Source organism: Trematomus bernacchii, unplaced genomic scaffold, assembly GCF_902827165.1.
Source record: "Trematomus bernacchii unplaced genomic scaffold, fTreBer1.1, whole genome shotgun sequence".
NCBI lineage: Eukaryota > Metazoa > Chordata > Actinopteri > Perciformes > Nototheniidae > Trematomus > Trematomus bernacchii.
Genome location: NW_022987839.1, coordinates 3,122,377 through 3,147,023, shown reverse-complemented (window position 1 = coordinate 3,147,023; position 24,647 = coordinate 3,122,377). Strand labels below are relative to the sequence as shown.

The 24,647-nt window shown below is 40.9% G+C and overlaps 1 protein-coding gene across 2 annotated transcripts in view; it reads left to right on the top strand.

Moving 5' to 3' along the window:
- The first annotated feature begins 316 nt into the window (after positions 1–316).
- st6galnac3 (ST6 (alpha-N-acetyl-neuraminyl-2,3-beta-galactosyl-1,3)-N-acetylgalactosaminide alpha-2,6-sialyltransferase 3) overlaps positions 317–24,647 on the top strand; it is a 69,986-nt gene continuing 45,655 nt past the window's right edge. For both annotated transcript variants that reach the window (XM_034152784.1, XM_034152785.1), the window contains exons 1-2: positions 317–518; positions 20,953–21,147. In XM_034152784.1, the coding sequence (XP_034008675.1) occupies positions 501–518; positions 20,953–21,147 (213 nt within the window). In that variant the 5' untranslated portion in view covers positions 317–500. The remainder of the gene's footprint in view (positions 519–20,952; positions 21,148–24,647) is intronic.

The window sequence follows — 24,647 nt, the reverse complement described above, 5'->3', positions numbered from 1 at the left end:
TATTAAACTCAATGCGTGAGTGTGAGGGTATTAAAATAAATGTGTCAGTAAGTCTTTTATCAATTATTATGGGAAGTGCCCTGTTTCCTCACTTGAGCTCCTGCCCCCCAAAATGTCTGTGCACGTCCCTGCTGTGTTGAACATTAAAAAAACAGGAAATATTGTATCTACACCACTCATCTTTCCATGTAAAAGCAGAAGTCAGGAAACCAGCAGCGGTCACATGACGCATGCGTGGGCGGGGCTCTGCGTCTGCACCGACCAATAGGATCGCAGCTTTGCTCCAGGTCCCAGCCAGCTCCATGGGGGGAAAAAACCCGAGAGAGGAGACGAATAACGGTACACACTCCAATATTTATGGAGCCGATGCCCGCATATAAGTGCACCACATCCACTCTCCCGGTGCATACGTGAATACATGCGTTTGGAGACGGAAGCGGGGGACGGCGTTTCGGGGAGACGAACACAAGCGGTCCACCATTGTCTGCGTAGAAATAAGAATGGCCTGGATGTGGAAGGTAAGAGGGGCTTTCTCTCATATTTACACCCCCCAAAAAATGGAAATTAAGGAAAAAAGCGTGAAACCATCTTCTGACGTGGTGGTCGTTACGTTAGTGTGCGTTTCAGCAGATGTTGTGTTAAATATGAGCTCATGGTGGTGATGCTGCGTGGAGGTTATTTAATCTCTTCTGCTTTCTGTCTGGTGGTCGCCTGTTTCTTTTATTTGGGGTGGGGGAGTCTGAATTTGTGATTTTCGCTCGTGCATATGAAGGGTAGCAAGGCCATAGTGTTTGTTTTTATCTTTTTATTGCGTTTAGTCCATGTCTGTGTGTCATTTCTGGTGATACAAATCAGGCAGATGCAGGCCATGCAGCCAGCTGTGTTCACAACATGACACGTTCAGGTGTTCACATGATGAGTGAGGAGTTTACAACCTCCACTGTGGCCTTCACAGATGAGGAGAAAGTTGACAAAAAGTTCCTCAGTGACTGTCCTCTTCTCTGTTTCACCCTTTTACTTTAACTTTTAATCAGGAAATGTCCCTTATTTACAGATGTTGATATGAACAACACTGTAAGAGCTGAATATGTTGTTGGTGATATGTGACGTATAAACATTGTGTTCTTCAAGTATATATTGTTTTCTGTATCTTTAAAAGGCTGAAAACATTGAATGACACTTTCCCTTGCTAAGTGACCTAAAAAATAAACAAGTTGGCAAGGCATTTTTTGTTTCTCGCCTCACTGTTTTGACCATAACATGTCAGATATAAATAGTACATAATGAAATAGTTTTTTGCTAATAATTCAGTTTTCTTTTACTCAAACTCAGATAATTTGTTGTTTAAGTTATATCATAAGCCAAACATTTACAAAATCACATAAAACAAACTTTTCAAAGTGAGAGATTGTGTTCCAGTTGTCCATGAACAAACTTGTCACGTCTACAACAGCACTTTATCTTGGTAAAAGCAAATATTTAGTCCCAAACATTGTAGAGTGCTATCTTAAACTGTTATTGATCTCTCTTTACTGTGGAGGTAATTAAGACAGTGAAAGATGAATGTGTTTATTTCTGTTAGACTTTGTGTGATAGTAAACACAGTCTTAGTTTGGTGTTGTCGGACTTCATGTTGTTTTCTTATTTGTATTTGGCCAAAGTTAGGAGTTTCTTATTCATCTGATTCAATGCTCCCACACCCACTGGAAAAACACATTTTAGTCAAAAAAAATTTCCTTTTACAAACTTCCTTACTGTTTTTGTTATCTGAGCCATGAGATAATTTCACACTAGATTACACACTGTAATATTATATTATATTGACAAACTTAGAACATGTAATTACGTGGTACGTAATTGAAAGAAGTGGGACACAAAGTAAATGTAACTTTAAATGAAAGGACGCCAGTTTGCTTGTTATTCTCATGGCTATTAGGTACATAAATAAGTAAAGATAGTCAGACTCAAAAGCCCATTTATGTCCTTCATTAGGCTACTGGAAAGTGCTGCTGACATCACGGCACGCTTGCAGTTATACACTTTACTCTTTCCTTGCTCTATAGTTAACATCTCAACTAGATCCAGCCAACTTGTTGCATGCAGTGAGACAGAGAAGACATACGAGTACGAGTAAAATGGCATCTTTCTGCTGTTAGATGCTTGTTTATGAAACAAACAGTAGACTTCTGTTTGATTGTTTTTGCAAGTAACTGTTGTGGATGAATGGATAAAGTGATGATGGATGGCTGAATTGATAATCTTATGCATTTTATGATTCAAACAATTGAAGACGATGCAGGAAATGTGCTGAGTTATGGGATTTATGTTTGTTTTCAGGATTAATTGAAGGATCTTTACAGTCTTCTAATCGCTCAACACTAATCTGATGTTTTAATCTGACACGAGTGTTCAGTGGAGCAGAAGTATTAGTGATGTTTTAATCCCAAAGTCGTCCTGATTGTTTAGCAAAGTCGGTTTCCTTTGTGCTTTGTCACATTTTCTTTCATATACGAACCACATTTTCTACCCCAGCAAAGCGTAGAAACTTTTTTGCGATATTTTATCTTTCCATCCTTATTTAAGCATTTCCACACACTTAAACAGGTGGGTGGTAATCCACTTATTTTTCAATTGAAAAACTCCTTAAAACTTTACTCAAAATGTGGTGATTCCAGATTGTTCCATGTTGGAAAATACTTTATATACAAAAAAATTGCAGTACAAAAATCCCAAATACGCACTTGTGGTACTTGAGGTGCCCGTTTTAAGGGTCATGACATAAATGTTGTGCTAGAAAAGAAGAAGAATATAAATTCTGCTTCACACAAATATTATTTATAGTTTTGCACTTTTTCTATTTTTTTTTTAATTGAAGAATTTGATCTCTTTCTGATTCTGAGTATTTAAATTAAACAATATCAGAAATGTTTTTGGGGGCAAACAAGCCTCTGGTTTTATCTTGAATAAATTCCATTTCATTCACTTATACATTTCTGTAACGAGTGACTATATCTGTCAAACACATGTAGTGGACTAAGAGTCCTTCTGAAATGCACGTTCCTCAAAAGTGTACTTAAGTAGAGCACAAAGTTCTCCACTACTTTTCATCTCTGTGCATGATGCATTGCTTTAACCAGAGAGAGCTGTGTGACTATCGCTCTGATACTTAGTTCATGTGTTGAGCGAGGCCTGCAGGAAAGCTCTCCCCTCTTTGTTAGCTGGTGTTTAATTGGAGTGAGTTCATCCGTGAAGCGCTGAGCTGGAGCTGGGAAAGGCTGAGGCTGTTGTCCTCCATCATAACAGTTCAGGGTGAGCTCTACATCGCGTCTCAACTACATTTGGCAGAACAAGGGCCAGAAAAGCATGTTTTTGTGACGGGTTCATGCGGGTACACGCAAGCAGAAGGCACACAAAGAAGACCTCAAATTAATTAATGCACACACACACAGAAACACACATTCGGTTGTGTGTGTCGAGGTGTTGTAACAGCTAGGGGAATGCACTGAGTGTCCCAGTTCTTCACAGTTTCGGGGATGAATGGCACTTCTCTGAGTCCCTCTTGTCCCGTGTGGGTTACAGCAGAAGGCAGACTGATAAAAAGGATGTTGAATGAGGCTCTGGGTTATATTGAAAGTGTTATCAAATCCGTGCTCAGATTTCCCTTTGTGCCATTCTCTCTTTTTATCTGTTTTCCTTCGTGAGTGTGAAGTTTACATGAGATCTTCCGTTAGTATAAAAGTTCTGGCTGCATAGGGTCCACAAGGAAAACCTGGTTCCTTTTTTAATGCTACAGTTCATACAGATACATTATTATAAGTTTAATAGATCCCTTCATACAATAATCCTACTGTTAACTATTTAAAAAGTTTCTTTACAGCAAAGGTTTCGTTTTAAACATAAGTATATTACATATGAAATCATAATGGCAAGTTTTTTGTAATATGTTTACATATTTATTATTTTGCCTTGAGTTTTCCCTCACCTGAATCAACAACCTATAGATGACATGCACTCCTTAATGTTGACTATTGTAAAAGGAAGTCATAACATAACGTCATTGGTTTGCATCAGGTTCCAAATGCAGTGCATGGGTAGCTAATTCAAGCACATTACACATGTTGTGATTACAGGGTCAGCAGTTTTTGTAACTAGCTTGAACTCGTTCAAGTTGTATAATTGCCGGCTGCAATGTTCTAGTAAAAGTTTCCACACATCCAAAAAAGGTTTAATACAGTTTAAAACAAATTGGGAATATGTGCCTGATCGCTGCAGTATTATAGTCCTTTATATTTCCTCAAAAATTTAAATTTCAAGTTTGACTTTGTGAACCTTCCCCTCACAGAATGACCTTAAAGAAAGTCTTAGTTTTGCTGCTTCGCTGTTTGCCGTCCATTCTCTTAAAAACCCCGTTTGAGGCGAGAGGGGACCATTTAAACATGTGGCTTCTTTATTATGGTAATGTAACCTACATCTGTTGTGCAAACACACACGCACACACACTGCTGCAGAAAACGCTAGTGCAAAGGTTAGCGTATTCACAGTGGTAACCCAGGGTGATAACCTCGCTCCTGATCTGGCATTAATCCAGCGGCTGCAGCAACTGGGCCAGCGGAGCCGCCGCTCACCACAAATCTTATCAACATCTGTGAAGACTTAGGCTTTAAGCCACTTGATCCCACTACGCCTCGCTGGTCATGTTAGTCAGGTAGCTTCTAATCCTGGATCATTTAATCATCTCTCCAGGTGCTGCCAGCGCTGGTCTTTTCCTCCGCTGTTTTCTTTGGTCTTCTTTTACCGAAATTACAAAGAAAAGACACCCAAAGTTTAATGAAAGAGCTGATATAGCAGCCTATAAATTATCTTCCACTCTGTAATTAAGTCTCAGTCAGCAGCATGAAATGACATGTCATTCACAAAGAGCCTCGGGGCCTGAACCTCCATTATTGCTGTACAGGCATTCTCAAAGGAGCCTGTTCAAAGCTTAAATGTCGAGGGTTGACGTTTTATACTTTGATGAACCTAAATCAAGAGGACAAAGCCAATATTCATGAGGTAAAAGGATTATCTGCAGTTATTAATCTGCCGTTGCTCTTCCAGGGATAAAGCAAAGTGCACACGGTGTAATCAATACAGTAGAAGATTTACCTGCAATTTCATTGAAAAAGTCCAGACTGCTTAGCCTTTATTGACTTGAGAACAATTCCAGGCTTTACCTACAATACTCTTAAAGATTTAGACTTCATTGTGTTTGGAAAAAAACGATGACGTAGGTGGATTTTGGAACCAGATGGGAACGTGCATTATGCCTATGCTGATTTGCTTCTTAGTTAATCTGTTGATTCAGCAGTATTTTTCTTTCCCGAGGAATTTAATCGCAAATATTTGAACTAGATTTCATTAATCCTTATTCCAGATACTCCTAGGTTCAAGGTTCAAGGTTCTCTATTGTCAAACTAACATAGCTACAGAGTCATTATGTCGTTGAAAATCTTAGGTCACAGGCTTCTCCAACAATGCAACTCCTAAATGAACTTTGTACACACTGTGGGCTTCTCAGTCCTAACCTTCAGCAGAGGTATTCTCAGAGACTTTTAACTCTCCAAAACAAACCAAATGCCTCCACATGACTGAACAAAGGTGTTTTAATTATCTTTTTATTTCATTTCTTGAATCATCTGGCACTGATCCTAAATGATCTCCTGACTCTTTAACGACTTTTTAATCTTCTTCTGCTTATTGGGTTAATCTTGTTGGTGTGATGATGGATCATTTTCAGATAATCAGCTGGCATCAGTGTTTGTTTTGAACTACACCTGTCTGATCCCTCTGCAGCACACACACACACACACACATGCACTCAGACAGAGAGGATTAACGGGTCAAACACCATATTAGGATTAACACTAGTTTAACACTTCGCTCTCCACTCAGCTGCAAACTCCCACTCGAGTGCCGTAAGTCCGACCTGTGAGTCGGAGAGATTGTGGCCAAGTCAGCAGATCTTTGTGGTCAGATGGCATCCTCCGGCCCCGATGGTTTCCTGGAAGAACTGTGGACTTTGGGGTTTGATCCAAGAGCTGATCTGCCAATTTACTGCTGCGTGGAAATGACTAATGCCGGATGGACTTCACATTGTGTATGTATGAAAGAGTTATCAGTGGTGCTTGGTGTGTGAGAGATGTGACATGGTGTGAACAAGCTGTTAGAGTAGAGATCTGTGTGATCTTGTCTGTGCTTTGGCAGAATGGGGATTTGAAATGTTTGGAAGGTGGCAACAAAAAATAATAAGAAAAAATGTACTGGTGCAAAATATATATGTGGTTGCGCCAACTTCCAAAACCCCCAAAATATTCAGTTTCAAATTCTCACATTTCAGAAGCTAACATTAGCAATTATTTGTCATTTCTGTTTGTAAAATAAATTATTATTTCAATAACTGCCTTTTATTCTCCACTATAAATGTCAGTACTTAAACTTTGCAATTATTTTCTTATCTGTTAAACAAGGCAGGAAAACTGAATCAGCAGAATGCTTTTCAAGTTAAATCTTGCATTATAAAAACTGTTAATAAGACTATTATTTTACTTTTCCTCTCCCTGGCACACTTTCAGCGCTCATTTCTGGGCAATTATACCGATTTCTTAGTAGCTGTTTGCGAGACCCAAATACCCATTGGCACAGGCACGAGCTGAAACCCCAGAAGAGAGCGAACAGCAGAGTCTGTGTCTGATAAGAAGTTAGCCTCTCCAAAGAATTGGCTTAGAATTCACATCCAAACAACACAAAGATAAGTTATGAAGAAACAAAAGGGGCAGCAGGGGGTGCAGACTAAGTAGGAAGATTGGGGTTCAAGTACTTGCCCTGCTAAAGTGTACTTAAGCAAAAACACTGAGTCATCTTTAGCTCCAGTGGTGCTCCTTTCGTACCTGACCCTGACCTGTAAGCTGCTCATGGGAAGGGGCAGGTGAGATCCTTCTGAGAAGTATCAATTCAGCATCTCAATTTATGAAAACCTATCGCTCACAAATGATTTCTTGCCCCGTTCATTGTGATCCACGCCGCTGTAATCCTGCATGTATCCTTTCAGCCGCTTTTTCTGGGTGGCATGATTAGGCTCGCTGAGCAACGGCTGAGTCTTCGCGGGTTCGCCTTGAGCTTTCTGCAAACCGCCCTTGAACGGAGCCTCTGAGCAAGCAGAAAATCCTTGTAATTGCATTAGTGTTGTCCAACTGAGCCACGCCCGCTACCCTCCAGACCGGCTTTTTTAGCTTGATTTGTAGCTTTGACATGTTCGGATTTATTTTCATCCTATTGCAGAATTTGCCGACAAGATCCGATATGTTTCACGAATACCCTGGCTTTGATTCTGTCTTTTCCTCTGATGGAAGTGTCAGTGGGAGCCAGGTGGTCATCAATTTTGCTCCAGCTGAGCACTCTTGACCAAGCCAGCTAATAACATGTTTCCTTTCCACTGTTATTATCCCCAGCGGAAGCCTGTGCTCTGATCCTGAAGAGGTTGACAGAAACAAATAGAGCCTGGTGGTTAAGTGAGGGCATTAAATAAAGTGCTAGTACATTTTGTTCATATAATATATAATCCCTTGTCAGCTTTTTAATGGCCGTCTGTGCACTGGAACTTTCTGTTGTTGTGGTCATTATTTGAAAAGGAGATGGGCAGCGGTTCAAAATGCCACAGTGTACTCTGGGTAATGTTGCATCTGTTCACTGAGCTGTTGATTTGTGTTGAACCTGTGCTGCTGTGTGTCGAGTCGGTTTTTTGTGTGACCAGATTTTCATTCTGGTTTCTTCTTGACCTCCCTGACGCCTGCAGGTGTTTGCTTCTTGTTTTTTTTATTGTCTCTGACTCGCTCCCACCTCGATCCTTTAACCATCACACACACATTGAATGCCACACTCTCCAACCCACTTTATTGTTGTTTTTCCAGAATGAACACCTGCATAGCGGAGCTGTTCGCTGGCCTCTGATTCACCTGGTTGGTTTGTTTATTGTGTGCAACAGCTGCTCCACTTACATTTTCACAATGCTGGTGCTCGAGTTCTCTGGGAGAACCTTCACAGTCTAAAGAGGATTAATGGAAAAACTCAAAGCTGCACTGGTAAATCGTTTGAATGTTTTTGTGGGTAGAAATCTCTGCTGCTTTAGACAAAGAGGATTCAGTCCGTCCCTCAACCAAAACACCAGGAATGTTAAGAATGAGACTTAAAAATATATCCTTTATCCGATCCGACGTGTCCTATTTGTTAAGCAGCTGAAGAACGAAATAACAAGTCTGCCTGTTTCTTATGCATGGCACAGATTGCCTTGAAACGGCACCCTGACAGAGAAGGCTCATGAACAATCACTACAAAGTTGACTATTTTCAGTATTTATTGTTTAGTTTATGAAACACTAAAACATTTTTTTAAAGTCTCAAGCAGCAAATTCTAACAATCAGAAAACATTTGAAGTTTTTTCTTTAGAAATGAGGATTAATCAAGTATCAAAATAAGTACATCATTATGGAAAGTAGTCCTATAAAAGGTTTAATAATGGGCTTTCTTACTCTGAAGGGTCAAAAAAAAAACTTTTGTTATCTTGGCTTGGAGATGGGGTCAGTTAGGATTGGTTAATATATAAGTTGATAAGTAATGAAGTAATGATTGCAGTGCAGAAATGGAAAACAATGTCTCTAAGACAAAGCTGTCCACCAGAGATCACTGACAAGTTGATTCTAACGCCGAAAAATGTCATCATTGATGTTGTCTATATTGAATACAACACAGGCACTCCTATAGTTGTGTTAAACTGTAAAATGACATAATGGAAAATCCAATATCCATTATGGAAGGTCCAACATTTGCTTGACTTATAAAAGGGACTAAAAGTGAGGATATCTCAATTAGATTTCTACCTTTCTTTCCAAATGTAAAAGTCTTCTAACTTTAAGTTTCATAACTAATAATTATCCTCATTATCAGGTGAACATTGAATACCCTTTCCTTTTAATCAGAAAATTGCTTGGCCTATGAAAATGTCAGAAAAAACACCTAAGACAATTTCTCAAAAGCCCAAGGTGTTGCATGAAAAGACTGAGTAACAGAAGTATTGGAAGAAGACGACGCAAATAACCTTCAACAGTAAGAACAATGCTTCTTTTAACTTCAAGGTGTCTCAGTCCTCATCTCTCCGAGGGCACCAAACATGACAAACTCATTTTTTGTCTCTGAGCCACTTCAATATTCAGCGAGCGTCGCTTCTTTCTGTCTCCTGCAGCCTTGAGGAGAAGTTTATTTTTTTGACAGAAATATTTCTTTGACAAATAATACTGTTCGAAAAAATCTCTGCACAGGACAAACGTGTGTCGAGTCAAGTGGAGAAGAACATTTGAGACGCTGTTTGTTCCACTCGTCCTGCATCTGTCTGTCGAACCCTTTCACATTCTCAGATGTGAGTAGCTTGCCATTTATATATACTCAAATGATCTGTGTGTGAGCAGTCATGATGTGTAAATCACTACCGATGAGATGAAGCTCTATTAGGGAGTTATGGAGGGATGCCGTTAAGTTTCAGGGGAAATATCAGTTGCTAAATGTCAGTAATCCTGTGCTGGCATTTGGCAAATTGAAATGGATTTTCTCTGGTCGATGTTTTTCTCAACAGCCGAATTCCCCCCCCCCCCTCTCTTCCGCCGCCCTTCAAACACAAAGAGACAGACCGAGAGATTCATTGCTATTCTTGTGTAAAGTAGACTATAGAAATGCATCGGGTATGCTGTGTATCCTCTCTCTATTGTGTTATATGTTTGCACCATAGGTTCTCTTACAGATCCAGTGTGTGCTGGATGTTGAGCTGCAGATTCATTAAACTGTATCTTTGTCCTTGGCCGCTGTTTGCTCTCCTCTGCCCGGCGACCATCTGCGCCCACAAGAGCCAGCTACTTAACAACGCTGATATTACAGCGGGATGAAGCCATAAGGGATAGAGTCATAAGTGAGGGACAAAAGTCATTTTCTGTGATTGGTCGAATGCGGCTGGACATTCTGTCTAAATATAACCCTCGACAATAGTTAGACAATAGAAGAGCCAACATGCTTCAAATAAAACACATTTCGTCTCCATTTGCCCGAGTGAGTGGAGCAGGTGGTCTGCTGAATGCAGCTAGTGATAATACAGAATTATAGCCTACATGTTGCGTTTGAATTTATTGTCTTTATTGATTTACAGTTTATAACCGAGTTCAACAACCACACATAAAGCAGCTCAATAAGAATACAAAAAAAACTGTATTGGAAAAAAGTGACATAAAAGAAAACAGTTACAATCACTCAATAAAAAAAAAAAACTTGTCAAGTTAAAAGTAAATCAATGTAAATGAGCTTTAACATTTTTAAAAACACTGTTTAAAGACTGCAATGCTTTTTACATTGTTGTTCATGTTCATACTTTACAAGAGCTAGCTTCAAGTTAAGTTCACACATATGAAAATGAACTAGTTCACTTTCATTATTCAAATTCAATTTTTGAACCAAGTTTTTCAGTCCCTAAAAAAAGGAAATAGTTTATGTTAATGTCTTACGTTTTCTTCTTTTAAACTAGTCCGCTGCTTTGGCTTCTAAATTGTCTTTTAGAACGTCAAATGCTTCCTGATCTGTGGTCAGAAAATGATAACTGCTGCTCCTTTGTATTTATGGTTAAATGTTTGTTAGCATCATAATCAGGGTGTCGTGGGGTCTTAAAAAGTATTAAAAGTTGATAAATCATTTTAGCGAAAATTAAGGCTATTAAAAAGTATTAAACGGCATTTTCCAAGGTATTACATTTCGTAGCTTGTTTTCAATAAGTATATAAATTGTCCAAAGAGGTTGTATTCTACAGTGTGCCTGAATGTAATCATTGCGTAGGTGTGTAGTGTGATTCTGTGTAGTTTATTTATGGCATCCCGTTGGATTTGACGTCATCTGAACAGGACATCGCACGCTCACTGCTTGATAGCGCGCGAAGGTCCGTTTACGCCGGTTGTTAAAAAACATCGTTATGGGGAAATGCAAGTCTGCGTCCAAATGGTTGGAAGATAAGGAGGAAGGACAATCAATACTGTGTATAGTAAATGTGAGGTAAAGTGTGTCGCCAAGGTAACCGGTTAAAACTCCAAGTGGCGATGAGGTCTTAAAATGTATGGAAAGGGTCTTAAAAAAGGTCTTAAAAGGTCTTACATCTGACTTCAGGATTCCTGCATATACTCTGCTTATATAAAGTGAAACACATAATCTTATCCAGGCATTAAGAGTAGTTTAAAGGGTTGTTGAAGGGAATAGACAGAGCAGAGGTATATCTCTCTCCATACAGCAGGAAGTCTTTATTGCAGCATCATAACGGCAGTCTAGTGTAACATCTCAATGCAGCTTGTTTCTGACAGGTCCTGCATCTCCTCTGCTCCTCAAAGAGCCCATTTTTCTTTCTTCCCTTTGACAAATTCTTCACTTTTTCAAGTGAGCGAGCAGCAGCCTACGCAGCGGAGCATATAGAGCTTCACCAAACTCTCTCTGTGAACATATGGTGGTGTTTAGAAGAAAAGAAAACCTCCTCCCAAAAGTGTTCAGGATCCAGAAGGGGGATTGCATATTATAGAGTGTTTAATCCTTTATACTTATGCAGATTATGTTCCATTTGATATCAGATATGCATTAGTCAAATGGGTTTTGACTGACACACACACAGACACACACACACACACACACACACACACACACACACACACACACACACACAGACACCCTGACACACAGACACCCTGACAGACAGACACCCCGACAGCCAGACACCCCGACAGCCAGACACCCCGACAGCCAGACACCCCGACAGACAGACACCCCGACAGACAGGCACCCCGACAGACAGGCACCCCGACAGACAGGCACCCCGACACCCCGACAGACAGACACCCGACAGACAGACAGACAGACACCCCGACAGACAGACACCCCGACAGACAGACAGACAGACAGACAGACACCCCGACAGACAGACAGACACCCCGACAGACAGACACCCCGACAGACAGACAGACAGACACCCCGACAGACAGACAGACACCCCGACAGACAGACAGACACCCGACAGACAGACAGACAGACAGACACCCGACAGACAGACAGACAGACAGACACCCCGACAGACAGACAGACAGACAGACACCCCGACACCCGACAGACAGACAGACAGACACCCCGACAGACAGACAGACAGACACCCCGACAGACAGACAGACAGACAGACACCCCGACAGACAGACACCCCGACAGACAGACACCCCGACAGACAGACAGACAGACAGACACCCCGACAGACAGACACCCCGACAGACAGACACCCCGACAGACAGACACCCCGACAGACAGACACCCCGACAGACAGACACCCCGACAGACAGACAGACAGACAGACACCCGACAGACAGACAGACAGACAGACACCCCGACAGACAGACATACAGACAGACACCCCGACAGACAGACAGACAGACAGACACCCAGACAGACAGACACCCCGACAGACAGACACCCCGACAGACCGACACCCCGACAGACAGACACCCCGACAGACAGACAGACAGACAGACAGACACCCCGACAGACAGACAGACACCCCGACAGACAGACACCCCGACAGACAGACACCCCGACAGACAGACAGACAGACAGACAGACACCCGACAGACAGACAGACAGACAGACACCCCGACAGACAGACACCCCGACAGACAGACAGACAGACAGACACCCCGACACCCAGACAGACAGACAGACAGACAGACAGACAGACAGACAGACAGACAGACAGACAGACAGACAGGACACCCGACAGACAGACAGACAGACAGACAGACAGACACCCCGACAGACAGACACCCCGACACCCCGACAGACAGACACCCCGACAGACAGACAGACAGACACCCAGACAGACAGACAGACAGACAGACACCCCGACAGACACCCCGACAGACAGACACCCCGACAGACACCCCGACAGACAGACACCCCGACAGACAGACACCCCTGCAGACAGACACCCCTGCAGAGTCTCGTTCACACAGGGCCAGATTAAGATTCTCTGTGATGCTGCGCTCTATAATGAAGCTGTATCATGCCAGCAGAGCAGATTAGAGTTCATTTGACCTGGATTGAAGGATTTTCCTTTTCATATGTCATCGCTGATAAGGGTGATACTACAGAAGTAGCACACATCAAGGGCATCAGGACGTGTTGGTAATATACTCGAGGAAGGAAAGAAAGCACTTACCACTAAGCAATGATTTCAATGTAAAGATACAGAAAGAGGAACTACAACAGAGTAGAGTGTCCTCCTCCTAGTGTTGGATAGGTACTCTATTGACTCAAGTACTGCACTTTAGTACAGATTTAAGGTACATGTGTTTCCATTTTATGCTACTTCATACTTCTACTCCACTGTTCAGAGGTAACTATTGTACTTAAAGGGGACCTATCATGCAAAATGCACTTTTGTACGTCTTTTATACATGAATATGTGTCCCCGGTGTTCCAGGGAACTCACCAAGTGTCAGAAAACACAACCCTCTCTATTTTCCTCCATACCCAAATCTCTAAAAAAGGGGCTGCAACGGATCTGATCAAAACTGATCCAGATTTGAACACTGTCCTGACGTCAGGACGGTGGCGCTACGGCTATTGGGCCAACTCCACCAATCAGGAGGAGACAGCCACGGCCATTGCCGTTCGAAAGCGCTGGAGACGCTGTAGTACATATGCCAGGCCTTTAGATGGTGCTGTTCTCACAGAATCAGCCCTTGCAAAAACAGAGCTAAAAAATTTCAAATTGAGCGAAATGAGGCATGGCTAAAATGCATGATCTGTTTGGTATTTTGAAAAAAAAAAAGTATAAATATGCCTTATATAGGTATGGTCCTACACTATATTATTCAAATATAGCATGATAGGTCCACTTTAATTAACTGCAATTTATTTATTGAGCTCTGGAATAGGTATTTTTCAGTTGAAGACTTTACATAAAAAATATATGATTATCTTATGAAATTCAACATGTTGTTAACCGTGTCAGTTAATGACCTCTTACTAAAAAAAATCTAGTTGTCTGTAAGGTTTTTAGACGCTCCACCTGAAAAGTGTCGAGATGTCTTGTCTATATTTTTATTGAAATGATAGTTTGAGGCTAAAAAAATAACCAGTTTTTTTCTAAAAAGAATAGCAAGACTTCCAACTTGAGGACTTTTGGTATTAAGCATAAAAGACAAATCTGGTTTGCTGAGTAGACTTGAATTGACGATGAGGGTGAAATCATCTACCACTGCATAATTAATAACAACATTATTCAAAATCGTTTTGTATATACTGTGACATAGTACATTGTCTGTGTACACTAATGTCTAGTATTGAAATGAAAGGCACCAGATTAAAATGTTATCAATCTTGCTGCCACTTGGATCTGCACACATGCAAACTTAACAACACTCTGCAGGGTACAATATAAATAAATGAGCTGGAGGGTTTGTGTGTGCAGGGTAAACACTCTTCAGTCTTTGCATGAGTTTCTGGTATTGTTGGGAGCACTATATGTATAAACAAACCTCCTGCTGCTGCAATCTGCCCCATAGACACACTATATGGGACTAGAGAAATGGAAGTGGGTGTTTCTCCAGAGCTGAGCATTAGTCACATCCTCTTTTAAGATGCAAGGCGGCAGCAGGGGCTCCTCTGGGTGCAGCAGACCGCTGAGTGGGGGGACGGCCCCCTCTGCTGGACTCTGCAGGGACCAGCAACATCTTCATGTCAGGAGATGAACTTTGCTGCAGCTCCTTCAGTGCCCTTCTCAATGTGAGTGAATGCAGCATGTGTGAAGACAAGAGTACTGCTCTTTCTTTACATTAGTTCAGATCTAATTCAGTTTAAACATGCAGTGAAATGATTAAAGAAGAAACTGAGTGTTTGACTGTAACGTTTAGATTCAAGATTCAAGGCTTTATTGTCATTTGCACATTAGCTACAGTAGGGCTGTGCAATTAATCGCAATTACGATTTTGGCCTGCCACAATTACGAAAACAACATAATCGAAAAAAACGATTATTTTGCTTTGCGAGGTTGTGACAGTGCACTGCAACATATTTGATCTAATTTATTTGTATTTATCATATTTATATATGTTTAGTAGCTTGTTGAAGTGCGCTCCAAAATATTTGTTGATCTTGTTTATTGGTATTTATTATTTTGATATTATTTATTTAAATGTAGATATAAATGTATCATTTATTTTTGTATTGGTTTTTCAGTTGAATTATACGTTATGGGAAATCAACAGTTAAAAAGATACTGTTCAAATTATTATTTGTATTTAAAAGTTCAATAAATGGATTTTTTCAAAGTAATGAATAATCGTATTTAATAATCGTGATATCAATTATTGACCAAAATAATCGTGATTATGATTTTTGCCATAATCGCACAGCCCTAAGCTACAGTGTAGATATGGCAATGAAAAACGTAGGTCACAGGCTCCTCCAATAGTGCAACATGAATATATTTAGGACATGGAACAAATAAAACATATAAAATAGTGAAAGAGAATGTTTTGAGATGTGCAAGTAAATACAAATATAATAGATTGACTACCATTAAGTAGGTTTGGGATTTACATTTTCGATACTGTAGAAGCCAAAATGCTTATTTATCTATCGCTTATTATTTGTAATCGGTTATCGCTGCCGGCAATTGTCACCTGGGTGTGGTTTATTGGATTTAATGCACTTGTATGTCAGGATTTGTGGAAGTACAGAGGGTTAGCTAGTATCAGACCTTTTCTGTTGACCATATGGCCCTGCTTGATTATAGTTTGTTTTATTTTGTTCATCAAACATTGTTAAACTTTAACTTTAGAACTGACTTTTGTGAAGGAACGAGGAAAGGGATGAGCCTCTGAGCGACTTAAATGATTGGGAATTTTGTCGCTAATTTGACACCTCTACACTTTTCTGAGATAAAGTTATCAGCTGTTTTGCATATTTTACAGATACTTTTTCATAGAAAACATGAACACAAAAAACAATGCAAACCAATGAAACTGATACATTCTTCGGTGAAACAAAAAGTCCCTCTTATCTAGTCATTTTAATCTTGAATTGAGTCTGTAGGAAAATAAAAAATATATAGTTTTGAAATGCAGTGACAATGCAATATAATCTCTCTAAAAATTCGTTTTTTCTTCATGTCTTTGTCCCCTAAAATGTCTGACCTTGACTATACTGACTCGTGTCTGTTACTAGGGAGGCGATTCTTTCTTTCCTCTGCTAAAGGGTGCCAGCTGGAGTTAGTATGTCATAACTTAGAGATCTAATGCAACTGGCTGCAAATACATTTTTACCATTACTTCTCCGTGCAAAAAGCTTCCTTCCAATGCAGCTTTTTTACTTGCAAGTCAACTAGATAGAAAACAAATAAATGCCTTTGTGATGAGCAAAACCCCAGGAGACTTGTGTAAATAGCTCATGAATGAAATTAATCATACAGTCATAAACCTACTATATATTCAATATTATCTACAAATTGAATTAATTCTCTCGCACAGTTCCTGTTGCAGGCAGAGCTCCTGCGAGGGAAATCTGGAGAGGGAAGTTGTGCGTGACGGTTTTACCGGCAGCAGAGAGTTCGACCTCCTCCTCCGGGAAAATAATAGTTTGTTATCTCGTACTTAGATGACTTTTGAGGCGAGACCTTTGCTGGGAATATGACAATAATTAAGTAATGTGTGTCTGGACCCTCACTCTCAATCTGGAGAGTGGCTCTTTGTTTACACTCCTGTCTCCTTCCCCTGGAGAACAACACTAAAAGAGTAGGAGGAAGAGTGAGAGAAAGACTCAGTAAATATGTTCTCAAACGCCCTAATTGAAATTGGATTTTAAACTGCTCGCTGGACCGTGGTGGCGGGAATCAGGTGCCGGAGAGGTAGCCCTTTTGCATTGCAAATGTAATTTTCTGTTTTTTTTACCCATTGCCCAGGAGCCTCTCGAATATAGCTACCAGATATGTTTTTTCATGAGCCATTTTCTTCAGGTTCAGCCTCTCATTATGCCAATACCCATTGCGATACGTTTTTTTGGATTGAACTACAGGGTGGTTCTGTTATTTACTGAGCTGGAACGTAAGTCTTTGTGGGAAATCGTATTCTCTTCATGCCCAGATAGAGCCTGATGGAGGTGAAATGTTGATTGCACAATATGTATGGGGAAATTAACAGCTAATGTGCTTCATATTTTTATTCATCACTCAAATGAATGGGGTACTTTTTTGTTTATCTTTCTGTCATTTCCAGATCTATTGCCTATTTGGTGCCCGTTAAGGAGGGGAATTCTGCTTTTTGTTTGCCTGAAGATAACAAACACATCAGTCACTTTCTTATACTGAACATGTTTCTGCCAGTGGTGAAGGAAGTATTCAGATAATTTACCTAAGTACATGTCCTTAAACCGAGTACAAGTCTCCCAGTACAAGTCTGACATTGAATAATTATAGTAACAATGTGCAAACTAAAGAACATCTTGCAATAGGATCACACCAGACAGTGTTCCCTTCACTATTTCCCCCTACACCAGGGTGATGATATGTCAATGTTGGTAATGCGTTTCAACTTCCCCCAATAAATCAGTTTATTCACTAAGGCTAAAATTAAGAGGCGGAATCAATATTTTCCTGAAGGTTTTCTGTCTGACATCCACATTTTTCGCACTGACTCACTGCATGACAAATCAGTAGAAGATTGTTGCCCTCCCGTGTCCCAATGATCCCACGCGGTCTGTCTGTAAACTGAGATCAATACCTCCTCAGAGTAGGTTTAAGAACCTTTTAAAAAATATCCCACTCAAAGCTTTCCGTGGTTTTGGTGTTGATGGTCACAAACAAGGTCATTGCAGTCGCTTATGGAGTCATATTCCTCAAGCAGAAATGTTTTAACATTGACCAAAGGCTCTTATGTTGAAACTTTATTGCCGCTCTGCTGATGTTAATGGTCCCCTTTTCTGCCGGCGCTCCCAAACTCCCACACTGTACTCCTTCCTCAACGCCAGGCCTATCAGCTCTGTCTGACGGCTCAACAGGCCGACTGGTGATTGCTCTGATGGATGGCTGAACCCTAGAGGAGTCGTGAGTCTCACACTGTAACGAGCGGAGGTTCAGCACCTCGCTACGCCCACCACGAGCCGTCCAATCACCTCCACACTTTGACACATCATTTCCCCTGTGATTTGTGGCCGGAGTGAGTTTGAAGGAGACAAGGAAATGTTCTGCCGCCAAGAGAACAGATGGATGTTGAAGCTCTGCAGACTGAGACGAGGGTTGTTTCCTTTTTTTTCTTCTTCACTCTCCCGTCCTTAAGAAGCCTCTTGCGTTATAAGGGATTGGTTTCATGCTCCATAATGGACTCCTGATGACTAGCTATTACAGCACATTTTCAGAAAATGACCTGCCATTTCTATCTTCCTTTTGGGGTGACATAAAACTAACTAACTGTCCTTTCCAGGAAAGTGGTGTATTATCTTGTGAAAGTCCTTTTTGTGCCGTTTTATGCAGGATCACATTTTGAAGCACTCTGTTTGTGATCAAAGATTGGCGGTAATACTATGAAATGATTGCATGATGTAACATACGTGCAATTCGTAAATGAGAGTCTCGTTGGGGCAGCAAATGGTCACCGTCTCTTTCATCCCCCCCCCCCCCCCCCCCCCTCACATGTTTGATCTTGTCTCTCTGAGAAGCAAAGCCCCTTTGGGATGTTTGATGTTGCAGATCAGAGCGAGAGGCGGTGATGGCACTTTGGCTGTGGGGCTTCACCATTACACCGAGCCACATTCAATCTTCTCACCATCAGATAACTTCAAAGAATTTGCGAAAGCACCACCTTCCCAAAATATCTGGAGATTCCCACCGGTGTTGTGTGTTAGATTAGCAGCACGTTATTGAAGTTTCCTGGGGAAAAAAAAGAATAAAAAAAAGTCTCCAACTCTGCCCGAAATCTATCCATCACCCCAGGCTCCGAGATGTCATAGCACACCACACATTTTTTCATCTCTGTCCGATTCTTTTTCACTTCTGTGCATTGATCCCTCCAGCTCTGCCGTGCCAATAGCTTCTCCTCTGTGAGACCTTTCCTCGCCCTCCATCTCTTATCCATTATTCATCACTCCCGCTCCGTCTGTCGAGCCACAATCCCTCTCACTTCCATTCTTTTGCTATATTGCAATATATTGCAATATATGAAACAATGACGTTGACGCAATTGTTGCTTTCTTGGTAGAGATGCTATAACAGAAAAGTAGATAACAACACATGCGCCTTTGACTCTTGAGTCTTCAGTCATGCTAGTGGCTCTGTGAGGCTGTACTTTGAGTTCAATGCTAACATCAGCATGGTAACAAGCTGATGTTTCCTATAAGAAAATAAAAGCTTTGACCTGACAATGGCGTTAAATGAAAAGTCACCAAAGTCGTAAAATTACATTGTCTGTGAAATATGAATGCGTGTATAATTTGAGCAAATTCATCAAGTAGATGATCAGATCATTCACTGCAAGTAAACACCTTGATAGGTCAATGGGTCCCCAAAGTCAGTTAAATTGATCCTCTTGGGACCCTGACTATCTTTGACACATTTCATGGATATCAATCTTTTGGATTTTTCACTCTGACAACCTGCTGGTGGCACAAATGGAAAGTAAAAAGATCTCAAGAGTCAGTGGGATTTTGTGGAATATGAATGACTTTGCAAAATGTAGGATTGGTTAAAATATTTCCATCCGAACTTAAGTGGTGGACCTGGCAAAAAGTAATGACACACTTTTCAACCATTTGCCAGCTCAGCTTTTCTAAAGTATGAGTTGTTAATAATTTTAAAGATAGGGAACGTGTGTGTCAATAAGCTGGTATAAACCTCTGCCAACGAGACAAAGTGAAGCATATTTTCATACTCAATACAACTTAAAGGTAGGGTAGGTAAGTTTGAGAAACCGGCTCGAGATACACTTTTTGTTATATTCCATGGAATGCTCTTAACATCCTGATAGCAATGAATATCTTAAGTGCTTTGACAACAAATCCATAAAATAATGTCATCTGTGGAAGCCGTAGTACTGTAAAAAGCACGACCAATCATCTGAGCCGGCCCGGCTAAAATAACTGGATGGCCTACCTGCCTGTCAGCCTTCCATCTGTGCACAAACTTATCTCGTGCCCTCATTGGTCATGTGCGCGTTCGTGTGTGTTGGAGGAGGGGCTCTGTAAGGAAGTGGCAGATTTTCTCCGGTTGTGTATTTTCAAATTCTAGCGATCTTGAGCTGGTTTCTCAAACTTACCTACCCTACCTTTAAGTTAAGAGGTTACTGTGAGTCATCGTTGTTAAAATGATAAAAAAGAAAAATGACAATGAAACACTTTTTAGCTCAGTGGAGCTAAAAGTTAAAGCTGTGACTGGATTTGTTTCTGCAGGTTTTCTGCATGTATAGAGTATAATGCTGCGTGTGTGAAGAATTCAAATCTATCTCATAACCTTTACATATACAATTTGTGTATATGCAGCCAAAATGTTCCTCAGTCATCACCTCTTTTCTTGCCTGGGTGCTACAGTATATTGTGTATTTGTTGCGTTGAACAATATACCTTTTGTTTTTATACAGTATATTCATTTTGCTCTACACTTTAGTTGCTTATTCAAAGTATTTCTGTTGTTGTTACCCATTAGCCTTTACTGCTGGCAGATTGATGATGAAACTGGAAAGCATCTACTCATTTTGCTCAAGCTATTAAAGTACTAACTATGAAGACATTTGATTTAACGATCAGTTTTATTGAATGATTGCTGCATGTCTCCGTCTTGTTAAAGTGCTCCATCTCTCTCTCTCTCTCTCTTCACAGAAGAAGTCATTGATCGCCACCAGTCTGATCGTGGCGGTGTCGCTCTTCGTGGTGGTGGTGAACTACTCGGAGAAGCCGTACTTCCTGCTGAAGCCGGTGTTGGATCAGACGTTCAGCAGCCACTGGATGTTCTCCAAGCAGCCGTACAAGGCCTTCAAACCTCACCTGGGCTACGTTAGCATCCCCAAACAGGAAGTGAGTGACACACAGACTAAAAACACTAACCAGCATGCACAATCAGAAATGGCAACCTCACTCAACCTCAAAAAGTTTCACATCTCTACTAGACTTGATATGAGTTGATATTTAGTCCCATCAATTAGGTAAGCAAACTTTTCTTACCGCTAATGCTAACATTGTCTGTCAGCTGGTTACCTTAAAGGTGCTAAATAGATAGTGTACATAACACTATCTATTTAGCACCAAACGGTGGTTCAAGATGAACCAGGGTCTTGAATTTAAAGAATTGAAAGTTGTCGTTACTTTGTCTTACCCAATCTTACAGCTGAAAGTGACAGACGATAACATTAAAAAAGCTAATTAAAAATGAAAATGACGGAAAAAGGAAAACTTTGGTACATGTCAGTTATCAAGGGGAAACAAGAAACTTCCATTTGTAAGATATAAAGTGACTAAACACAGTTAACAGTTAATAACTTCACAATGGTAATCTGAAGCTTTAGTTTTAATGTTGTTTGAACATAATTTAATTGACCAGTCAACAAGTGGATAACATCAATGACAGCATAAGCATCTAATATTTTACAATGAGTCTTTTGACATTTGTCGTATGATAGTATTTCTGTCATAACGTCCCTCACAGGTTATTTTATTCTGCGTTTATATTCTAAAACCCTCTAAATCCTCAGTTGACGTTAACCCGCCATCAGGCAGCTTCACCTCGATAATGAAGGTGTATTCATAAGCGCTCATTCAGACAGCAAAGCGCCTCCTTGAGGATTTCTTCATTCATTAACTCAGGTTCTCTGTGATTGCTCTGAAAACGCCTGTTTGAGGTCTCTCGTGGGCACTATTTATTTTGTAATTCCAAACAGCCATGTCCGTGCTCCTATTCTTCTGCCTTCAAACACCTCTCTGCTGTAAATTCCCCGCACAATTCATGGAAATTGAAATATCAAAGCATTTTAATTCCCACCATGTAAAAAAACAAGCTGTTTGTTTGTTGTTTGAGGGAGGCAGCCTGAAAAACCCTGAAACTGTGCTTATACTGGTGCACATTGGGTAGTCACGCAGGAAAATCGTTTATTTTTCTCGCAGAAATGCGTGCAACGTTTCAGTCTGACGGGGAATGAGGAGAGTGCTTTCGGTTTGGGCTGCAACACATCTAGATTTGGAGTTTCGATGGGCGCGTTGGTCCTTAATGAGAAGAGGATGCCTTGTATTCAGCACGCTGATATTGGCAGATAAATGCGGAGCGCCACCCTCTGCCTCAGGAGGTTTTCATCCACACAACGCAGGCCCAGAGGCAATCACGTATTACACCAATCTCTACGTCTGCACCTCCTTCTGCCTCCAGCCAAGCCTGCTTAAATCACTGCCCTCTCCCCATGGAGACATTTATGCAAATCATAGGAAAGACTGGCAGCTATTGCAGAATTACGCCTCGTTTCGGCTCAAATTCCCCCAGCAGTGAGTTCTTCACAGCCAATCAGAAAGGGCAGTGATTGACCTGGACGTGTGTGTCAAAAATGTTCTGCAAGCTGCCAAAATCTCTGACAAAGGATGGACAGAATAGTGGAGGTCTGGTCAAGGTGATGCTCGTGTGCTGGTTGTCGTAAGCGATTATGTCCGGAGTGAAAGCCGCTGTGTGAGCTGTCAGCCTCTGTTAAGCACACAGCAACACCTTTTAGAAGCAGCAATATTTCTCCCAGACAGTAAGGCAATCTTACATGACCCACAGTGAGGTGTCATTCCAGGTGTTATAAACCTCTTGCAAGCATGTATAATGCATAACCTGGTTAACTTGGGGAATGGCCGGCCTTATTTTCTTCATTTGATTGAGTCTGCTTCCAGGTATGATAAATCGCCCCCGCTCTGCCTTTCAGGAGAAATAAAAAACATTTGTCTTGTGGCACTTTATATTCAGGACCCTGGTTGGAGGCAGAAACTCATTATTTTCATTTTAGACGTGTGTTTTTTCTATTACATACTGACCTTTTGAAATGTACTATTGTGCAATATGAAGGAAAATATGCTTCTATCTTTTTATTATTATTAGAAACTCTTAGGTTCTAGGCAAGCTGAGACGTAGCTATATTTTCACCTCATCATGCAAACATGCTGATGTTTATCACTTAATGTTTAACACTGTTGACAATCTAAGTTCTGCATGTTAGTGTCCTGCGTGTCTTAATTAACACTAAACACAACATTCATTTTAGGATGATGAAAATGTCGTGTCGACGTGTTAGATGATATTTTTACCAAAGTGGGTGCATTTTTGTGAAATGGCATAGACTGTAGTCGGTCTTTTTTAGGTAAAATAAATACTCATATCTTCAAATGGTACATTTGGTAAAGGGAAAGCATTAATATTACGCTTTATCCAGTCTTTTACGACGCCTCAAATGCTTTACATATACAAGTCATGATTCTCCCGTTCACACAGGCAGGGGCAGCCACCTGTTCAAGGATCTATCACACACACACACACACACACACACACACACTCACACTCACACTCACACTCACACACTCACACACTCACACACTCACACTCCGCTGGCCATGACATCGGTTAAGTATCTTGCCCAAGGATACATCGACATGTTGCACTGCAGGGGCTGGGATCAAAACCCACCACCTTTTCTGCTTGACAGACGACCGCATTAACTTATTCACATTAACCTCAATAAGTAATGTGAATAATTTCCGCATTTCAAATCTTCAAATTACTTTGTCTTTTGAGACATATATAAATATTTCATCTGTGGAAGCCGTGGCGCTGTAAAAAGCAAGTCCAATTATCTGCCTCGGCCCGGGTCAGATAACTGGATGGCCTACCTGCCTGTCAGCCTTCCATCTCGTGCACAAACTTATCTCGTGCCCTCATTGGTCATGTGCGCGTTCGTGTGTGTTGGAGGAGGGGCTCTGTAAGGAAGTCTGAAGGAAGGGGCAGTTTTTTTCCCGGTTGTGTACTTTCAAATTCTAGCTTACTCGAGCTGCTTTCTCCATTCTTACCTACCCTACCTTTAAGTGCAGTACTGCATGTGAATGTAATTATTTACGTCCCACCGCTGCCCTGTAGTATAATGTTTGTGCCCCAAGAGGAGCTTTTGCACTGGGACTCGACCCCATTAATGTAATAATTATTGCTATTAATTCATTGTGTTTAGAGCATTTTAATCAACGTCAAGGTTAACTTCACACCCCGGTGCTATAATTAAATGATGACTGAGTTCACAGCATTAGGCCTTCTTATTTATTTTTAAATAACCTACTTTATATTCGACACAGTCATGCATTTAAATCTGAGGCTTTCAGTAGATGTTGTACTTATCCGAGCGTGGCAAAGTTATTGGGATTATATAAAAGTGCCCCCTGTTTACGATTACTGCATCGCGCACTGAAACAGCTCCATCGTAAACATGAAACTGAAACATGAATCACAGCTGAGCGGACGAAGAGGCCATAATATTTTATTGATGTACAGGAAGTAATGGTCAGAGATTTGT